Raw genomic sequence first — 21,668 nt, forward strand, 5'->3', positions numbered from 1 at the left:
CATTCTGGCGCTTATCTTTTCTCCAATTTGTTCAAAAAAAAAAAAAGCACACAGCACTCTGCATAAAACTATTCTTTCAGTCTCTATAATACTTTTTCCTAAATTGTGCAGCATTTACTTTCAAAGCATATTAAGCAGCAGCTGCTGATGCTATAGGAGGATGGCCTACATAGACATGCTTATGTCACAAACAGGACTAATTTTCTTACATTTGGCAACAGCACTGGTCAAGAAAAACAGACCATCCTTTACTTTAGATACAAGTGGTATAGCTATCTGAAAGACAATTTCTAAAACAAAGCTAACCTTCAAGATGAAGCCAGATATGATTCCCTTTCAATCTGGTAATGGTAGCTACATGGATATCTTCTGGGCAAAGTGGGTTCACAGCTTCCAGCTTCATATTTTCCTTAAAACCATGATCAGTTTCCTCCTGATGTAAAAAAAAGATGCATAAAGAAATGCAAGAGGAGTACAAATTTTCCAGCCTTTGACACTTGTAAACTTACATTTGGAAAACAAGACTGAGGTGCTGCCTGAGCTCCACACTGCTTTAGGTAATCTGCCCAGTCAAAGTCCTGTCCTGTGAATCCTTATATAGAAGAAAAGTGTTAACAAAAGACACTGGGCATTGGCAAGCATAGAACTGGAAGATAAACCTAACACTAACCTTTGGGGGGTGTAAGGTGTACTCCATTCTTCATACACCATTGTACTGGAAAGATCCCACCACTGTTCGCATGGCACACAAAGGATATTCTATCATTTAATTCACCACAAAGGTTGTCAATCTCTACCAAGAAGAACTTCTCACTGAACACCTAAGTACAAAAATACTTTCATGGGTCACATGCAAAAAGGGAAACTGGACCAAAACAGGGAAGCTTTGGTTTATATTAGGCTTACACTAATGTTATGAAAACTAAAGTCTTGAATAATGGGTATTGCAATGATTCAAACATAATTTTAGCATTCAAAAGGCTGTTTAAAAAACTCTATGTGTGATACTTGTAGTAACTGGCAACCCTATAAATGATGTCACTTTGAGTACTCCCTTAGTGATGCATTCACTTTAACTGCATTTCACAAAGCACACAATCTTACAATCAAAAAATGCTACCTGTTCTCAAATGGTACCCACCACTCTCTTCCTAAAACTCAACTACAGAAAACATCTCCATGGAGGCCTTACATCTGTTCAATAGAAAATTAAATCAAGAAGCACCAATGATCATAAATAAGGAAAGTTAAGTTCTACTGAATTAACAAATGTCTTCACAGTTAAACACTCTGGAGCTTTAAGTACTCACTTTTGCTACAGTAGCAGGGCTGATTGCAAACGGTGAAGCAGGATCAACAGCCTCAAGTTTCATTCCAGTACAAAACGAGTGAGTGGCAAATTCTGGCTTATCCTACAAAACACAACAAAACAGTGGTTACTTGCTGGCTTCCAAGACACCTGAAACTTCCCAAGTATCAACTGTAGCATTATTGTGTTCACGTAATAACTAATATCTAATTTTTTTCACATTTAATTTTAAACAGCAGCTGCAACTTGGTATTAGATATAACTGTAACCCCACTTAGTCCAGTTCAGGGTTGTTGCAGAACCAAAGCCAATTCTGGCATCATGAGTACAAAGCAGGAACCATCTCAGACCAGGACACCAGTTTACTACTAGGCCACTCACGTGCACACAATCACAGGGGACCAATTTAGCATCACCAATTAACCTAACTTGCTTTACCTTTGGAGTGTGGGAAAAATATATTTTAAATTTGTTGCATTTTACTGCTTCTGCTACCTAGTATGCTACATTACAGTTGTCCACAAACCAATGCAAAAAAGTTCAAGTTTGTAGAATAATTTCTCCACAAGGCCTATATGTCCAAAAGAGATCAGTTGCTTACCTCTGAAATCTAAGCCCAATTACAAAACATTTAATTGTATTGTTACCATGCACATATTCTTGCATTGGGCTCTTAACTGGACAAGTGATTAGTAAACAAATATTACAAAAACAAATAATGCAAAAAGAGAAACAGAGAACATTCTAGTACTAAGGTGCAGCTACGAATACATTCTAATAGTAAGTGGAAGTTTCCATTTTAGCCCTTTTTCATGACAGAATCTAAGCAGTAACAAAGGAAAAGATGATGCAAAGCCTTCAGCAGCTACCACTGGGCATCCTCGACGTTTTAAGCCGACAAACTAATCTGAACAGCTGAAATTGGAGGTCCTGGTAACAGAAAGAACAATCTCCATCTTTGATGTCTTTATGGAAAAAGGCAAAGAAAGGTATCAGTCGTTTTTCAAGAAACCACCAGAACAGTGCAGTGATGACCCAATCTTCAAGAAATTTTGTGAACCATCAGCACACATGAGGGTATGAATGACGCAACTGAAAGAATAAGCCTCATTGAAAAGTACAATGACATACTAACAAAAGATGAGGAACAGAAACCATTTATTCTTCATATGGTCGCAAACCATCAAAAGAATCTTCTCACTTCATCAAAGACAGTGCTAATGTTGCAGACTTACAAGTGTGGAAACAGAATGACCTCTAAATGTTTAATTATCTCTCTATTATAAAAAAAAATCTTGGAAGGAGACAAGACACTATTGTCTTAGAGACACTTTCACGTCCCGCGAGACGAGTCTTTGTGCCAAGCGATGTAACCACGTCCGGGGCCAGAAGCCCTGCGAGACAAGAGCTTATCCAAAGAGATTTGGAAAAGTCCTGCGTGGTTATGTCAGACACATTTATTGTAGAGAGAAAGAAATGATATTCACTCACAGGCAGTTATACGTTGCGTTGTCACGATGTAATTCCAAACACGGAGTCAAAATTCAATGCGATATTGATGAAAAGGTAAAAGCGAAAAGAGAGCGACTATATGGACATAGGTGATATGACAGAAGTACGCTGTGCAAAATGCAGATCAAACGGTATGGCAGTAGCTTCAAGACAGCAGCTGATTGAGCAAAGAGGTGGTAAAAAAAAAAAAAAAATGTGTTTCCCATTGTATCACTGTTTAAGAGGGGGGATCGGAGGATCGATTGCGTCCCCTGGGTTGCGTTCAACCCCCCTCTTCACAACGCGAGCAGCAAAGACGCGAAGTGGTTGGTGTGTAGTGCCGGCGGGGAGGGAGTCGGGAAAGGTGGGCAAGTGAAGCAAGCAGGAGGTAAAGCCCCCTAGTTTTCATTAAAATTTTGTGTTTTTTTACAAATTTGATAAAGAATAAAACAAGACTTGTGGAGAACTTGAATCGGTGTTTGTGTTTTTTTTTTTGGGACCATCCTAATGCTACACTAAAATACCATTATTTCATACAGTTTATGGAGCTAATATGCATGTAAAGATTGCAAGTAATTTTGGGAGTATTATTTTTTAACTGTTAATATAAAACATCTTACCTTAAAGCAAAGATCCAGCATAGCGTAATCCTCTAGGTCAGCTGGAAGACTTTGCAGTGTCTGTTGCCACTCTGACTCACTCTTCACATCCTTGACTGCTACAGATATGCACGATGGAGAAAGTAAACAGAAGTTCTTTTTAATAGATTGTTTGGGGGCGCGGCCACAATTTGATCTGTCACTTTAAAGGAGTGGATGGTTAAGCATTTCTACTTAATTCAAAGGGTGTAGGCACAACTGCCACTAACTGACTGAGGCTGGCATGGACATAAACATGTACAGTTTAAATTGGTAAATAAAAATGTTTACACAACAAATTTATCATTTTCTGCCTTTGGACAGCATGTAAAATCAGATGTAGGCTCACTACAATGTGGCAACATATTTGCCTTTTCTATGTGAAATGTGTTAAGCCAGAAGTTAAGTCAAAACAGCTTATTGGCTTAAGAACTAAAAACATTTTACAGTGAAGTGGCAAGTAAAACCAGAAGTCATCAATGAGAATTAAACACAAAATGGAGACAACTATCATGAGGTGATACTGGATGAAGATTCAGTACAAAGTGGTAATCTTGCACCATCAGAATCCTCAATCCAAATTTGGACTCCCGAATCATTTTTTCTAGTCACTACAAGCAGAAAAAGTTGTGCATAGTCTTCTTTCCACATGGCTGAAAGTAAGATAAACAAGGAGACTTCTAACAGAATAACAAAGAGAGCAAAGAACCAAGCAGATGCAGATTTTTAAATGAGCAATGGCAAACTGAGGAAAGCATATACTGTGTATTATGAGGGGCTAGATTAAGGAAGGAAGATCTAAGAAAATGGCTGCACAAAAGCCAGGAACTATATAAATTTAGTCTAAGCTGGTAAGAAACTGTTTTCGTCAAAATGTAGCATTGCACATTAGTAGATTTTAAAATTATAAGAATATTTAATGACTGCCTCATCTTTGGCAAAGATAAAAGAGGCACAGAGAATGCAGAAGGTTAAGGCTCACTCAAATGGGGCCAATTTAGGGTTATCAATTATCCAAATAGGCTTGTTTTTGAGATTTGGGTGGAAAATTTGAGTGCACTGAGGAAAACTAAACTAGATAAGAAACGGGAGAAATGTTTGTGAATTTTTTACCCTTAACTATAAAAAAACAATCTTTACAAAAACACTGCGTTTTGGGGTTGGAAGGGTGTAGTTTAGTTTCAATCCAGTTTGTTTTTTTACCAATTGATAGTTTTTGTTATTTAAATAAGATAAAAGTAACATAATATTTTACAGCAGATGGACATTGTCCAAGAAGCAGTGTATTTAATATATGGAGGTTCTGCAGATCATTTTTTTAATTAAAATAAATATTTCAAATGTGCTTTGCTTTAAATGTGTTTTTCTTTTTTAATCTGAAAAAACAGTACATTAGGAAATCGATTTCTAACTGCCAACAGTTTTCCAATAAAATGTGTGGAAGTCTAAGGTATAATTTTCCATTTAAAGTGCATTTTTCAACCAACCCAAAACACATTACATCTAAATAAACTAAATTATAGCATAACAAATAAATAATTTTTAGGCTGTAATTGCTTATAAAATGAATCATAACAATAAAAACATTTACCAAAAAAAAAAAAAAAAAGATGATAGATAGAGGTTATGTGTCAGGAAGACCCAAATATTTACTTTGTTTTGCTTTAATGCAGATGTCACGGGAGTGGCAATGTTCCAAGCTGTACGTGTTCAGAGGGAGCATTGGTGGTGTAAATACACATTAATTTTTTTACCAAATGAGGAATCCATTTTTTTTTTATATATAATTTTATTGTAATCATTCATACAAATCGATAAATTTTTACAAAAAATAGGATTGAAAAACAAGTCGACCCCTACCCCTGAGAGAGAGAGCATGGCCAAACTTAAGACTTGTAAACATACCTAAATTGATGAGTTTAATAGGCCAGTAGAGATGAATGGAGAAGAAAAAGAAATGCGGAGATAATTGCTTCCTCGGTGCTTTAAGAGCTTATTCTAAAATTTTATTGATTATATCCTGCCAGGTTTTAAAAAAATTCTGTACAGATCCTCTAACTGAATATTTGATTTTTTCCAATTTCAAATTGTATAAAACATCGGTTACCCACTGACTTAAAAGAGGAGAGTTAGGATTCTTCCAGTTTAGCAAAATAAGTCTGCGTGCCAAAAGTGTAGTAAATGCAATCAGTTTGTTTGTCTTTCTCCACTTTAAACCCATCTGGGAGAACACCAAACACAGCTGTTAATGCTGGGATTAATAAAGTATCTATCTATCTATCTATCTAATGGGTTAGGAGGGATTGTGACCCCAAGGCTGTCTGAAAGGCACTAAAAATTCTGGTCCAAAATGATGTTAATTTGGCGCAGGCCCAACACATGTGACACAGTGAGGCTGGGACTTGATTGCAGCGTTCACAGGTTGGATCTTGCCCTGGAAACATTTTGGACAGTTTTAGGCGAGACAGATGTACTTGATATATAATTTTGAGTTGAATAATTGTATGCTTTGCGCATATGGAGCTCGAGTGAAGTCTCTGCATTGCTACTTTCCACTCCCTTACTGATATATTAAGAGATCTTTTTCCCATTGTCCTCTTGGATCTTTGAAAGGAAGGGACTGTAAAATAATTTTATATATTGCAGAGATGGTGTCTAAGTCCTTGAAATTGAACAAAATTTCTTCCAGCATTGATGAGGGTGCAAGATGAGGATAATCGGGCAGGTTCTGTTTAACAAAGTTCCTAATGTGAAGATACTGAAAAAAATGTGTAGCTGGAAAGTTAAATTTGGAACATAATTGTTCATAAGATGCAAAGATGTTGTCTATATAAAGATCTCTGAGCAATTTAATCCCAAATTTTTTCCAGATATTAAAAACTGCATATATTTGCAAGGGTTGAAAGAGGTGGTTCTCTTGCAGAGGTGCCACAGATTAAAGCTTCCCCATCTTAAAATGCTTTCTACATTGGTTTCATATTCTGAGTGAGTGAAGCACAATTGAGTTATTAGTATATTTCTGCCTTAGGTCTTTGTAGGGTCGCTCTTTGGATACGTGGATGTTTTGAGTTCCAAATAAATGAGGTTATTGTTGAATCTAATTGCTTAAAAAATGATTTATTGGTGTAAACTGGAATGTTTTGAAATAAAAAAAGAAGCTTAGGGAGGATATTCATATTAACAATGTTAATTCTTCCAGCTAGAGTGAGATGAAGGGTTGACCATCTATGCAAGTCTTGCTTAATTTTTTCCATACAGACGGTGAAATTTTGTTGATAAAGAGCTTTGTGTTTACTTGTGACGTTTACCCCTAGATATTTAAACTGAATCTGCAATGATAAAAGGTAGGGTGTCTAATCTAATATTATATGCTTGAGAATTCACTGGAAAGAACACATTTTTATTCTCTGTTCACTATTATTAATTCTGAGACCAGAGATCTTTTGAAATTCTGTAAGTGCTGTTAAGACTGCAGGCACAGAATTTTGTGGGTCTGATATATACAGTACCATATCATCTGCATATAGAGAAATTTTCTGTTCCAGTCCTTCTCTGATAATCCCATGTATCTGATCAGCATTTCAACAGTGAACCGTCAGTGGTTCAATGGCAATTGCAAATAGCAGTGGTGACAAGGGGCATCCTTGTCTGGTACCACATTCTAGCTTAAAGTAGTCTGAACAAATGTTGTTAATACAAACTGAAGCTTCTGGATTGGTATACAGTAGTTTGATCCATGCACAAATGTTCGGGCCAAACCCAAATTTCTCTACTGTAGTGAAAAGGTATTTCCATCCAATCATGTCAAATGCTTTTTCTGCATCCAATGATAATATTTCTGGGGTGTTTGCCTTTGTTGGGGAGTATATTACATTAAACATGCGTCGAAGATTGGAGGATAAGTGTCAACCCTTGATAAGTCCAGTTTGATCTTGTGATATTACAGAAGGCAGCACTTTTTCCCCATCCTTCTAGCTATGATTTTTGAGAGTATCTTAACATCATTATTCAGAAGTGAAATTGGTCTGTATGATCCATTTTTTTTTCCTTACACAAAATAACGGGGTTGTGTGTTGTATCTACTATATAGTATTTTTTTTTTTTACTACAAATAATATGTTGAGTGTGCATCTCCAAAAAGGAGGAATAGAACACATCTGTTTAATGGTCTTTTACACAATAAATGTTTTTGTTAGATGCTTTGTTTAAAAAAATATAAACTCTTAAAAGTTCATACTCTTAGTTTCAGATTTATTTTTTGTATTTCACCCATGCCATTGTGGAGGTTATCTTTATCTACCAAAAGAGATGACAAATAAAACAAGGCTTGAACCTGGTTGAGCTGTGAGTGAAGCTGTTCTTGAAAGAAAAGCAACCATTCTTTAAGAGTTATGTTAATTTTATGGATTGGATTTGTCCCCAGTGAGAGATAACCATTTTCTTTGCTGGCTCCCTTGAACAATAACTTTATTAACATACATAATTTTTTGTCTGGCAATCACTGTTTATAATTTGCTTATTTCTGAACCTTTTTTGTATTAATGTGTTTATGTGTTTAAGGACTTTGCATAGCACATAATTAGAATTTTTGACTTTATTAGTATTTAACAAATTAGTATATATTTCACTTTTGTTTTTTTTTTTGTTTGTTTTTTTTTTTTTTTAACTGAAGCCTTTTCAACAAAAAAATCACCACCTACTGCATCGAGAATTGTTAACAGTATTGTTTTTCAATATGTGTTAAAGCTAATTCTGTGCCTTGACTAGGGGAAAAATACAATAAAATAACTCACAAAGACATATTTGTTTAGATAAGATCTGCATTGTAAGATTCCACCTTCTTTAGAAACACAAAGTAAACTAGAAAGTTTTCTGCAATTCTTGAAAACATTTGTGATCTAAATCTGACTTGTTTAGCCACTTTGATGAAATATTGACTTGTAGCAGTTAAACAAACAATACTAAACATAATTAAAATAATTTTTGTAAGATACCCGATTCTATCTGAGCTGGGTCTAAAGAACATGTAGATTTAATTTTGGAAATCCAACTTAAACTGTTCCATTGTGTCATCAGTTTAGAACTACTAAGATGGCACAGTAGGACTGTGTGCTACTACCTCTGAAAGCTGACTACTCAACCTGTTATATAGTTTGTCTGTCATTAAAGAAATTCATAATGTGTTTGCTATCTGTGCAATGAAATTTATCATTAGTCAGGTTTAGCCATTCCTCTATATGAAACCCAAAGGTTATACATGTTTTCAACTATTAATAAGAAATAGTAATTAATGTGACTTGTTGAGAATTTTCTTATAAATATTTGTGTTTTCAATTCATGCAAAAGTGTGAACTTGCAACTTTAAAGATTTCTGTTAACAGCTAATTTATGGCCCTCCAATGTGTTTGCATTAAATCATGATAGATATCTTTTTATTTTGTTTACCTTAGTTTTAAGAAGTGTATGTTTCAAAACTTATCAAGAAAAGGAGCAAAACAAACATAATAAAATGATGATCTGAATTGCTTTAGTTAAAAAAGAAATAATTGTATTCTGAATTTATACTATGAATGACATTTATATTTAAATCATTACTGTGTGAATGTGTAGGAGCTTTAATATTTTGGAAACACAATCAAACAGAAGGAACAATCTTTGGCTGAAAGGAACCCATTCACATTGATTTGAACATTAAAGTCAAACCATAAGATTGGTTTATCATAATTAATAAATAATTTGGATAAAAGTTGCTAAACCTGACAAAATAATACATAATTTGGATAAGGTTGGTAAACATGACAAAGAATGTAGAATAAAGACAAGGTGGTCTGTAAAATATAACCATATATACATCAGAGTCAGCTTTAAAGTCAATATCATGTCTTTAAAAATCACTCAGAGTCTGTTTCCTCTGTACATGACCATCCATTCTAAAACCATGACGTTATCAAGCTTTCAGATTACTGATGCATCATTTGTGCTGCTACCATCTTATGAATATTTATAGAACTGTGCTACTCTAAATTTGCATATTTCATTTGGTAGCATACTCTTCGGAAAGACAAAGGAATAACTATATATGATTATGTGGGAGCTGATGCATTGACACAGAAGGTTCTGCCTCACATCCTAAGTGGCAGAAACATTATAAAAGGCCAGAATTTTCTGTTAACAGTCATGCATACAAAACTGATATAACTATTTCTAGTAAGAAAATAAAAACCACTAATCTTGAATTCAAAAAATGATTAAGCATAATTTTCAGGATTTCAGTTATTTTCAGAATAAACAAAGCTTTACAAAGTAGAAAAAAGTATGCCAATATCATTTTTTGAAAAACGAAAGGCCAATCTTCCACTTACAATTAGCTATAATGAACTGCTAAACTTTTTTGTTGCCTCCTTTAAAACATACTCTTCTGTATTAGGGTATGTGATGGTGCAGGTCCGGCTCCATGCTCCCTCTTTTCATTTGGGAGCCTCTTGAACCTTACACCTTTCGACAGTCATGACCAGGATGAGCTGTACAAATGAGGACACCACATGAAGCAAGGGGAAGGTGCAAAGTGCTCAAGTGCTTTTATTAAAAACAACTCAAAATCAAAGTGTTCCAAAAGTGCTTCCCGTTTCAAAATGGGGATGTGGCACCGCTGTGATGACTAGCAGCTCCCGGCACCAATTAGGGTCATGGACAATCCCACACCTGTGCACTTAGTGTAGGGCTGCATGCTCCTGCATCGTGCCTGTGAACTGCTATAGCCACTCTAACACGACCCCTCTAATCAAGACGCGAGTGCGGCAATTATTTATTTAAAATGCTAAACAGCCTGAGACCTCATGTTACCAACAGGGCGTAAAATTTGGATTTGAATACTCATATTTAAAGGAACTATATATTTCAATGTATTTGTAGGTCAGTTAAAACGCCTGGGTGTGCCAAATGTACGTATGTGCTGTTTTCTATTATCATTATTGCTACTAACATTTGTAATTTTTTTTTTGTGCATAGTGAAGTGCTTATGCGATGTGTGAAAATCACAGCTTTCAAACAAATGCAATACTTGAAAATACACTTCTTCCCAAAAGTGGGATTCTCTGCTTACACAAAATATCCTAATTACAGAGAAAGTGGGAAAGGGCACAATTCACACTTTGTACCTGTAGTGCACCCAAGAATTCCAGACAAAGCCACTCATTATAGAAACAAACATCTTAAATGCCGTCATTACTCAATTTTTTTTTACCCAGTTATACTTCTTTGATATTTTAGATGCCATAAGATATAATGTTCCTACATCATCCCTCCTTTATATATATTAAGGCAATGGGAGTCTTTGTGTGTTTGACAAATGAAACAACAAATGAATGCACTAAATGTTGGATTCATGTTATTCATTTAATAGATGTCTTTATGTTGAACACTTTTTAAAAAATGTGTAAAACGATTTGGAGAGTTTAATCTGGAATCTACTAATACAACTAACGATGCAGAATAAAATTTTAAAGTAAAAGCACAGGAAATATACTCTAGAATTAATTCCATTGCAATATACAGTGGAACCTCGGTTCACGACCATAATTCGTTCCAAAACTCTGGTCGTAAACCAATTTGGTCGTGAACCGAAGCAATTTCCCCCATAGGATTGTATGTAAATACAATTAATCCATTCCAGACCATACAAACTGTATGTAAATATATATATTTTTTAAGTTTTTAAGCATAAATATAGTTAATTAAACCATAGAATGCACAGCGTAATAGTAAACTAAATGTAAAAACATTGAATAACGCTGAGAAAACCTTGAACAACAGAGAAAACTAACAGTGCAATAGTTTGCGCTATAGCGCTACCAATCGCTGGCTAAAAACACTTTTTTTTTTTTAATGAGTTTTAAGCACAGGGAAAAAATGAACATTTGAAAAAAATCCGTAATTTAATAAACCACCAAGAAAAGTAACATTGCAACAATGCACGCTACGAACCGATCGCTGTAAACAGAACTGAAAACAAAATCAGGCCCAGTGCATTCTTTAACTGCCTTCCTGTCTTATGTGTCCAGCTCTCTGTCTCGCGCTGCCTGTGTGTGTGCGTCTGTCTCTCTTTCGCACTGCCTGTGTATGTGTGGCTCTCTCTTTAGCGCTGCCTGTGTATGTGCGTCTCTCTCTCTCTTGCGCTGCCTGTGTGTGTGCGTCTGTCTCTCTCTCTCTTGCGCTGCCTGTGTGTGTGCGTCTGTCTCTCTCTCTCGCGCGCTGCCTGTGTGTGTGCGTCTGTCTCTCTCTCGCGCGCGCTGCCTGTGTGTGTGCGTCTGTCTCTCTCTCGCGCGCGCTGCCTGTGTGTGTGCGTCTGTCTCTCTCTCGCGCGCGCTGCCTGTGTGTGTGCGTCTGTCTCTCTCGCGCGCGCTGCCTGTGTGTGTGCGTCTGTCTCTTTCGCGCACGCGCTGCCTGTGTGTGTGCGTCTGTCTCTCTCGCGCGCGCTGCCTGTGTGTGTGCGTCTGTCTCTCTCGCGCGCGCTGCCTGTGTGTGTGCGTCTGTCTCTCTCGCGCGCTGCCTGTGTGTGTGCATCTGTCTCTCTCGCGCGCTGCCTGTGTGTGTGCGTCTGTCTCTCTCTCGCGCTGCCTGTGTGTTTGCGTCTGTCTCTCTCTCGCGCTGCCTGTGTGTGTGTGTGTCGAGCTCCCTCGCTCTCTCTCTCTTGCTCACTGCACAGGAAATGCACAGGGAGAGACTGAACATGTACAAACCGAAAGGGAAACTGGCTTGTTCGTATACAGAGTGTGTGGTCGTGAACCGAGGCAAAAGTTTGGCAAACTTTTTGGTCGTAAACCGATTTGTACGTGCACCGAGATGTTTGTGAACCGAGGTTCCACTGTACCCCTTTAAAATTAAGTTGGTAAGGTCAAGAGTATATTATTGTGCCATTTTACCTCATTAATACTATGCTAATAATTGCTTGTTGGTTGAAGTGATAGCTGATCAGTTTACTGTAACTATCTTGTCTGCCCGTTCATACTCCAAATTCCAGGTTTTGATATAGAATATTAAAGCTAGTATCTAGTAACAACAATAGTGGCATAACAACAGGCACATGTACCATAAATCAACATAGCTAATAAAATATTTCCCAGTCAGTCCCAAAAGTATATGGAATCAAGAAAGAAGAAATCATCCAAACTGAAAAGTCGAGTTAGTGCAATTTGTGAAAATTTCTACTGTTGATGTCCATGTCGCTTTCAAATCAACCTTGCTTGATATAAGAATGTATTATGAGAGGCTTTCAATTTTTGACAAAATGATTATTGATATGTGATCTTCCCTTTGAACAGTAAATATAAAACTGAAATATAAGCAACATGTATTTTTGTTAGGAACACATTGTGTTTAGATAACCACAGCACAAGTGAAAGGATTCTGTAAGGAGTGCATATTTATATTGCCTAATCACGTTTTCCCCAAAATCTTGAAGGGGAACACCCAACCCTAAACAGAAATGCTTACGTTTTTCAGGTATGTTCAAATTATTGATTCAGTTCCTGAGGACAGCATTAGCAAATCAATTTCTAAACCTATGGTATATATTACACTGAAAATCCATGTGAGCCATCTACTATATAACAAAATACTACTGTGTATGTGTGTGTGTGTGTGCGGGTCTGGTCCCTCTGAGCAATCTGACTGGTCAGCTTGGCTTTAGTCTGATCGGTCAGTTTGGCAAAGGAGTTAAAATGGAGCATTTCAACTACATTAAAGCTAGTAATGTACCAAGATAAGCTGGGCTGATAAATACAAATGAGGCACAACCTCAAAGGCAGGAAGTATTTGCAAGAATATAAATGATGTTTTCACAGCAGGTAATGACGGCCCGTCTACCATGGGTGTCAGTTGAAAAGCGGACAGGAGACGAGCAAGCAGCCTTGAAATGACAGAGTCTGAGAAAAAGACTTTATGGAAGCGCCAAGCAGCAGAAATTGAGATACTGAGGAAATGTAGGAGGAACACTGAGAGTCACCTTCAAAGACACAAGTATATGCAAGAATACAAATGTTTTCACAGCCAGTTTTCACACTGGTGGTATTTAAAAAGCGGATGGGAGGCAAGCAAGGAGTATTGAAATGACACAGCCTGAGAAGCAGGCTTTAGGGGAACATGATCAAGAAATGAAGTGTTAGACAAGGAAGATTGACACAGACAGGTTACTAAGGAAAGGTGTAGGAGGAGCACGAAGGGTACACTTAAGGCAAGAGATATCAAATACTTTTAAATGCTTTATGTTATCAGCAGGGCCAGACTGGGTAGCTTATTCAGGCCAGGAATCCCAGGTCTAACCCAGGCCACACAATATACATCAGTTGTCTTGTACAGTACAGGCACAGACTCCAAGAACCAATAAACATTTTTTTGTCTCGGAACTTTTTATGAATGAGAAGACAGTAGGTTCAGCTTTTACACATACATTTCACTCTTTAATATTAGTCTCAAGACAACCTCTGATAAAGTGTGGAACAACACTTAATAAATAAACACACCGTGTAGTTCTATTATATTTATATCAGAACAAATGTGACAAAAGCACTGAACCACAAAAATTTGTTGTAAGTGGAATCCACAGTGCACAGATTATGTTTGCAGTTTCAACTGTGAGTGTGGAATCTCCACAGCCGAGCTGCTGTCAGTGTCTGGATGGTGTGATGCTGAATACTCTTCCATAAAGTTTGAAGTGTTGGTCAAAAAAACACCACTTTGGATTTCTCAATTGACAAAAGACTCAAAAAATGTCTCAGTGGCACAGAATTCTGTCAAGCATTTTTTAAAGAATGCACTCAGTAAATAAAAAACTATGAAACATTTTGTGTAGCCTATTCAGTCCCTCTCTCATCATAGCGCTAAGGTTTAACTGTCAGAGCGTGAGAGACGCACTTTAAAAATATTAAAATAAAGTAAAAACATGACACATTCATTAACAAACTTATCATGACATACGTGCTTCATAAATAAAAAAATAAAACATTTTGTGTAGCCTATTCAGTCACTCTAAGAGAAAAAGGGGAAAAAAAAGTAAAAAATTTGACCATACGCTACACATCATTAAAATTTGAAACAAAATGTAAAACTAAATAAATACACAGTAACAAATACCAAAACCCATACAACATCCAAATATAATTCAAAGTACATTATAAACTTTTAACCAATCTTCATATATAACTTTAATCACAAAAGCACCAGACATACGCTTGTCCTGTTTAACTGTCAGAGCGCGACACGCACACAAAGTCACAACTTGACTTGAAGAAAAACAAGAAACCATCCAACCAGAAACCAGAAAAGAAACCCGCCAACATTAAATCAAAAGGATTTCTGCCCACTACAAAGCAAATACACCTGCTTGTTTTCCAGTATAATAACATTATATCATTTCACCATTAGTTTATTTCACTGGTTGCTCTAAATACCAGGCCAGACAGCAGGACACCAGGAAAGCTCCCGCTGATTATAATCGTCAGTCTTTGACAGGTAACATAGCTAGTTAGCTTAATAGACACTAAAGTTGTCCTGAAAAGTAAGGTTCTAATTTTCTGTAGAAACATGCTTATATATATGCTTACTATTTTCTGTGCCCACATACAGTATTCCTGTCAGATTTGTGAGAGAGTTAATTGAGAAAGGTAAAGCAAAACAAAGTATACTGTATTATGATCACTAGGGAAGCCAGACAGCCTACAATTTTGATATGCATTTTTTTCTCTCTTTTAGGCTACCATGATTAGACTCTGAAAACAAATAAAAACTGCATACATAATAATATAAATAAAAGTTACAGCCATTTAACAGTGGATATTGAAAGTCAACTTCAACTGGATACTTGAAACTGAAATATATTATGCTAAAGTTAACCAGGGTCCTGAAATCAAAGAAATAAGCATAAGTTAAAAATGTTGCTGCTGATAATAGTGTACAATAGAGAAGATAACATTAAACATTCCACACTAGCATATTAAAACTGCTCTCACCTTGTGGTGGTCTGAGCATATATCCCTGCTGTTTAGCCCAGCCGACAGGATGGAGGAATGGGTCAAGGTAAAAAATCCAGTGGCCAAGTTCGGTGTGATTCTCCAAGCCTAAGTACTGAAGATGTAGCCGACCGCCAAGGTTTTCCTTAACTATTACAGGCCAGGCTTCCAGAGGATTGTCGGCGCCCTGGAGCTCTAGTTTACAGCCAGGACTGAGGATGTCCAAGGGGTTCCTACCCCTGTGGGGCTGAAGAGAGAAAAAAAAGCACAAGTTCATTAAGGAAGTGAAGGTAAGGATGCTGGAATACAGTATATGGCTGTGTCTGACTGTCTTTATAAACTTTCCAGAAAACTGACATATTATTAGTTATTACTAAACCCAAAGAGGGGCTAGTAAAAGTAAAAAGTATTGCTATGTACTGGGAGAAGTAAAATTAATCTTGGAGGCCAAGACAAAATAAGAAAAAAATAAATCACCGATTATCCTAAGAACACCTAATCATTTTGAACTATAAATATAAATCAGTTTAAACATTTTAATAAGTTCAGCAGCAGCCTTAGGAGTATCCTTTTCTAGTTCTGTTTTCCGGGATATGCATGCTGTGCACACAACAAAGAATGTGCTTGAAAACAGCACAGAAAATGTTTAATATCTCTGTGTAAATGTCATCTGTTTCATCCGAAGACCTTATTTGTTTCGGTTTCTAACCCAAAACATCATTTTGACATTAACAGACACCTGCAGTAATCAGGTATGTATTACCTTCTATTATAAAGTTACATTTTCTTCTATTATGTGACTCTGATGTTTCATACACACAGCACATATTCATGAACTTATTGATGTGCTTGTTTGGCTTTGTCGGGCTCAATATTGCTTTAATAGATTAGGTTAAATTAGACCCCATTCCTTAGTTCACAAAAATTAAAATCACCAGCAGGTGAACATTGAGAATTTACCTCAAAAGACTAATCGGAAACTACAAAAGCTGTTGTTTTTATTTTTTCCTTCAGTGTTGAAATAGAGAATAGAGTCCGTGTGAATTGAATGGATGACCATTTATACTAACCCCTTTTTTTCCCCCCACAGTGGCACTGGGCCTGGTTTGAGGCCAGAGAAAACTTGCACCTGAGTTGGCCCACAGGGCACTAATTGATGTTCCTGATTATAAGGCATCTTTCAGAGATGACTGTATAGCAATTTATATCACAGTACATTTTTCACTAAGTACTCTGGACTTTCTCCCACATCAGTTGTGGTGCCCGGCGGGTGTCCATGCCCGGCCGGGACGCCTAGGAGGAGTGGAGGAGGGCTTGTGCCTCCTCCAGGACACGAGGGGGCGTCCTCCCTGGTGGCTTTGGGGACCACGGGTACGGAGCTTAGAAGCTCAACCCTGTAGGGGCCCGTGGTCACCGCCAGGGGGCGCCCCGATGCCTTGGGAACATTGTCCCTCAGTACTTCCGCCACACCGGGAAGTGCTGGGGGGAAGAGACTTGAGGGCACCCGGTGGACTTCCGGCTTCTCCTTGGGAGCTTCCGCCACACAGGGGTGTGGCTACGGAAGTCCTAAGGATGCACCTGGAGCCCATCTGGGGCACATAAAAGGGGCCGCCTCCCTCCAGTAACAGCAAGAGTCGGGAGGAAGAAGACGAAGCGTGGTGGAGAGGAGTGGAGGCGGACAAAAGACTTGAAAGGCATTGTGTTGTGGCCAGGACATTTGAAGGGGTGAGTGGTGCTTTGTGCACTGGGTTGTGTACCTTTATAGAATTATTATGAATAATAAACGTGTGGTGGACGATAATATGGTGTCCGTCTGTGTGTGTCCGGGCTGCGTATCACACAGTCAAAACTTCATGTGGAACTTTTTATTTTCACTTCTAATTCAAAAATATTTCACCAAATAGTTTATGTAGCCTACTTAACAGTTTGTCTTGTAGCCATAAATGCATGCCACAGGCAGACATGCTCTAGCTACCTATTTACCCACTTTTCCAAGTTCCCAGGCTTCATAAAAGGTGCAAGATTCTATGTAATATACATAGACAAAGCAAGGAAAACTGTTAACTTATATTCTGAAGCACAAAGGATGTTTTTTTTCCCCTCTATTTTTCTAACTTAATCTTTTCCTCTTTGGTAGAATGTTATCAATTCAATGCAACAATATATCTGAAAATTCTTGGTATACACCTATTTAATAAATAAAGCACATTAAGTTAAAACAAACCATTGTAGGAAGCCCTTTACAGAACATGATGCTTCATTTAGAATAGATCCATCCATCCATTTTCCGACCCGCTGAATCCGAACACAGGGTCACGAGGGTCTGCTGGAGCCAATCCCAGCCAACACAGGGCACAAGGCAGGAACCAATCCCGGGCAGGGTGCCAACCCACCGCAGTAGAATAGATCCCAACTCTTACATTTTAACACCAACCATGCAATCAACTACTTAAACAATTTAGTAAGACTTAATAAAAATGTTTATTCTTTGCAATACATTATTATAAATTCATTATACATAATTACTGAAATGCCTAGAGTTTGTCTAACCTTACCAGGGTGTACTATACAGCTTTTTCATACTTACCCCTTCAAGAAGGTTGGCAGGAGCACTATATGCACCAGTTAGTGTTTGAACTAAGAAGGCAGCCCAGTCTGTATATTTCTCACGAATCCCTAGGAAAACAACAAAACAATGTAAATCTCTGGACTACATGACTAGAGGTGGCAATATAGGGTGGTCCACATCTAACTATGCAACTTTTAATGCAATAATTGCATAATTAGATCTGGACCACCCTATATATTGCCCATGAAAGAATAGTACATTCTTTTATTGCGTACTTGTTCTCAGTGTACTCAAATCCTCCCCATAACTTGTATGTTAAAATCTACAAATGTTCTAAATCACTCCTTTTTAAATTTTTGCCTTCCTTTACAATCATAATAAAACTAATTTTCTTACTCCAGAACATAACTACGCCCAAGTATCTATGGATGTCAAACCCAGGACACATTGCGTTAACTTGATGGAAATGATAAAACCTAATATTTCACACCTCAGTAACCCCATGCCTCCAAAAGTATCATTTTAATTTAGCTTGACAATATATAAATTAAACACAGCAAAATAAAAGAAAACTGTGTTTACTGAATCAATCTACTTGATAGGTCTCCTAGTCCACTAACAATTAATCACAACAGATTGCACTGGGCACATAGTACAAAGCTCAGGATAGAACTGAAAGTAACCTACCTTCAGGGGGCCTGAAAGCTTTGTTGTTCTGACCACACCAGCCCAATGGATGCACATCTGCTGTCATGATGTCACACCAGAAGTCTGCTCGACGGTCATCACCATAACCATCATAACGTAGAAGAAGGAGTTGTCCACATGTCATGATAACTGTTGCAACCCAGTAGGTGTCAGGGTCCCCCTTGTTGGCGACCTCCAGCTTCATCCCGGAACTAAAGCCATTTTGCAAGCTCATATCAACCTGTACAAATCAGATAAAAAGCACTTTGCTTTTTTCTGCTTTATACTGCAAATCAGAGCATTCCAAATACCCAACCCACCCTTTTAAACTGTTAACACACAGACATGCTTAAGCCAGTGTCACAGTACACCACTTTTCCTACAATTTTCATCAAAGCCTTATTTTACATAATCTTAAGAAATGCTACCGTTGCTTGTGTGGTATGAGACCCTAGTGACTTAGTCATACTGTTCTGTGACTCGCTATGACACAATTGATCTGATTTGATTTTCATATAGCAAGTCGGCATTCATAGATTTGCTCTTTTGTGTTTGCAAGAATAACAGCCGATGAGTACTGAAATGGAAGTACATTGTACAAAATGTCCACAAACAATGAACAAAAATAGCAGCTGCATGGAAAGAAGGAAAGCAAATGTTTTAGACTAAATAAACAGAAGAAAAGTTTGTCAAAATTGAGAACCAACACAGATGTCTGTGCAATGATTCATGTTTGTCACACCAAGAGCTGAAATAGAAAAAGATTGGCTTAGGCTATGGCTTATTTCGGTCTGCTCCATGTAGTCTGTCTGCCAAAAGGAGGCCACATTGTGGTACTTTGGGCGAAAAATACAAGATCTGGAACAAGGACGAAAAGTTGTGAGGAAACTGTATACTCAGTCAACCCCTGTAATTTCTAGTCATATAATTTGACACCCTCTCCAAAATAAGCAGCCAAAAACAACAACTTAACCAAATTTCTTTAACCACATCATATTCTCCCAACATAAGATTTGGAATGCAATTACAATACATAAATCAATATGCCAAAATATCAACATCTGTTTGGAACTTACCCTTCACTTTATTACTTACGTGTTTGAAAGCGCTGTGAGGTGCTGCCACAGTTCCAGTCTCTTCAAGGTAATCATCCCAGCTAAATTCCAGGTCCTCCATACCAGACCCCCCATCTGAAAAGCATAGTAATTTAACATCATCCTTGTTTAAACTAATTAAAGAGTTTAATCAATGCAACAGCACTGTCAGCATGCCAGGAAGAAGCCAAAAGGGAGGGATGTTGACCTGGCTCTACTTTGCTTTATTGGTAGGCCTCATAAAACAGAGAAGAGGTACACCTACAACCTGCCTTGATGTTACATTGTTTTTTAGAACTAACTATTGTCATATCAACACCTATCAAATGATCTACAAATTCATATTCACCCTTATTCCATTTTGGAGGTTTAAGTGCAGTATTTCTTAGTCTTGTAACTTCACTTGTGATATTAACAAATTCAACTTTAGGACAGCAACTGACTAGTAATACCTGCCGATCATGACAGCAGAGAGTGGTAACATATTACATATTGGTCAGACATGCAAATAAAATTTCAATGTGCTTTGTGCACGACAGTACATTTGAACTAGAGAACCTTATTTGCCGGCCTACAACGGTTGAGAAATTTAAAATTGAACTATAGCAATATGGGATAGTGTTTGGAGCTACTCACTAACTAAAGACCTCAGAAACATAATCCATAATATAACTGAATAATAAATGCAAGAACAAATTGGAACACTGAAGTAATGTAGAATACATAAATCAACAGGGCTGGAATTGCTGCAGAAACTTACTGTGTAAATAGATGTGTCAATGAAACCGATGACAGAACTTAGACACATTTTTGAACACTATTTGTGTGTACTGTGGAGTATAGCTGTAATGCCCAGGATGGGGTTGCAAGAGGTGCTGGCCAAGGACAAAAGGGGCCAGAATAGACAAGAGTTTTGTTTTATCACTTCTCAGAAGCCAATGTGTTCAATGTTTATGTACTTTAAAAATCTAATTTATATAAGCCAAAAAAAGTCTTTGAATTAAGAATCACGGTGGTGTAGCAGTTAGTGTTGCTGCCCAACAGCTTCAGGAGACCGAGTTCAAACAATAACCCGTTCCCAGTCTATGGAGTCTAAACATCCATCCATTTTCCAACCCGCTGAATCCGAACACAGGGTCACGGGGGTCTGCTGGAGCCAATCCCAGCCAACACAGAGCACAAGGCAGGAACCAATCCCGGGCAGGGTGCCAACCCACCGCAGGGAGTCTAAACATTCCCTATTTATTTATATGGATTTTTTCTTCAGTAAACTGGTATCATTTCGAAGTCCTGGAAATGTACTTGTTTGGTTAACTGGCCATTCTAAACTGGCCATGGATTGAGTGAGTTTGCTTGTATACCCTACAAGAGATTGGCTTCGGTCTTGTGCCTAAGGCTACACAAGGCTCTTATCCTCTGACGACCCTGAAATGAATCAGAACAAGTTCAGAAAAGGATGGATAGATATTTTTGAAATTCTGCATGGTAGTTTGTGTTTTATTATTTCTTCCTGTGTTATTTTGCTAGGCACTGAGAACTAGTAATACATTGGATCTTAAACCTTTAAATAAGGTACTTGACCTGCCTGTGGTCCAAAATCTAAAAAAATATAATTTATAAATCTATGAAAAAGCATTTGCCTCTTTAGACACTGAATGCTTGCAGCTCTGTCACCCAAATCAAATCTATGTAAATAAAGCTGAATTGGAATTTGTTTGTATATACAGTATGTTCATGGATCACTTGAAAACAGCTGCACAAGTTTCCATAAAAATTGGAGACAACTTAAGGATAGTTCAACTTAGAATACAGGCTATATGGCTGATTTATGGCACCCGGGAAGGCAGTGCAGACAGCCTGTTGGCATAACAAGGG

At 37.6% G+C, this 21,668-nt stretch overlaps 1 protein-coding gene across 4 annotated transcripts in view; it reads right to left on the bottom strand.

Annotated features, from left to right (window-relative positions):
* The window catches only part of sfmbt1 (Scm like with four mbt domains 1), a 107,967-nt gene that overhangs the window by 52,155 nt on the left and 34,144 nt on the right, over nucleotides 1–21,668 (bottom strand). For 3 of the 4 annotated variants that reach the window (XM_051921296.1, XM_028824694.2, XM_028824692.2), the window contains exons 3-11: nucleotides 19,795–19,889; nucleotides 18,700–18,940; nucleotides 18,031–18,119; nucleotides 15,444–15,690; nucleotides 3,421–3,518; nucleotides 1,311–1,412; nucleotides 671–821; nucleotides 510–592; nucleotides 307–433 (exon numbers count right to left, since the gene is read on the bottom strand). In XM_051921296.1, coding sequence (XP_051777256.1) covers nucleotides 307–433; nucleotides 510–592; nucleotides 671–821; nucleotides 1,311–1,412; nucleotides 3,421–3,518; nucleotides 15,444–15,690; nucleotides 18,031–18,119; nucleotides 18,700–18,940; nucleotides 19,795–19,889 — 1,233 coding nt within the window. The remainder of the gene's footprint in view (nucleotides 1–306; nucleotides 434–509; nucleotides 593–670; nucleotides 822–1,310; nucleotides 1,413–3,420; nucleotides 3,519–15,443; nucleotides 15,691–18,030; nucleotides 18,120–18,699; nucleotides 18,941–19,794; nucleotides 19,890–21,668) is intronic. The other variant, XM_028824695.2, reaches the window with a different exon arrangement.

This window comes from Erpetoichthys calabaricus, chromosome 18 (genome assembly GCF_900747795.2).
Source record: "Erpetoichthys calabaricus chromosome 18, fErpCal1.3, whole genome shotgun sequence".
Classification (NCBI taxonomy): Eukaryota; Metazoa; Chordata; class Cladistia; order Polypteriformes; family Polypteridae; genus Erpetoichthys; species Erpetoichthys calabaricus.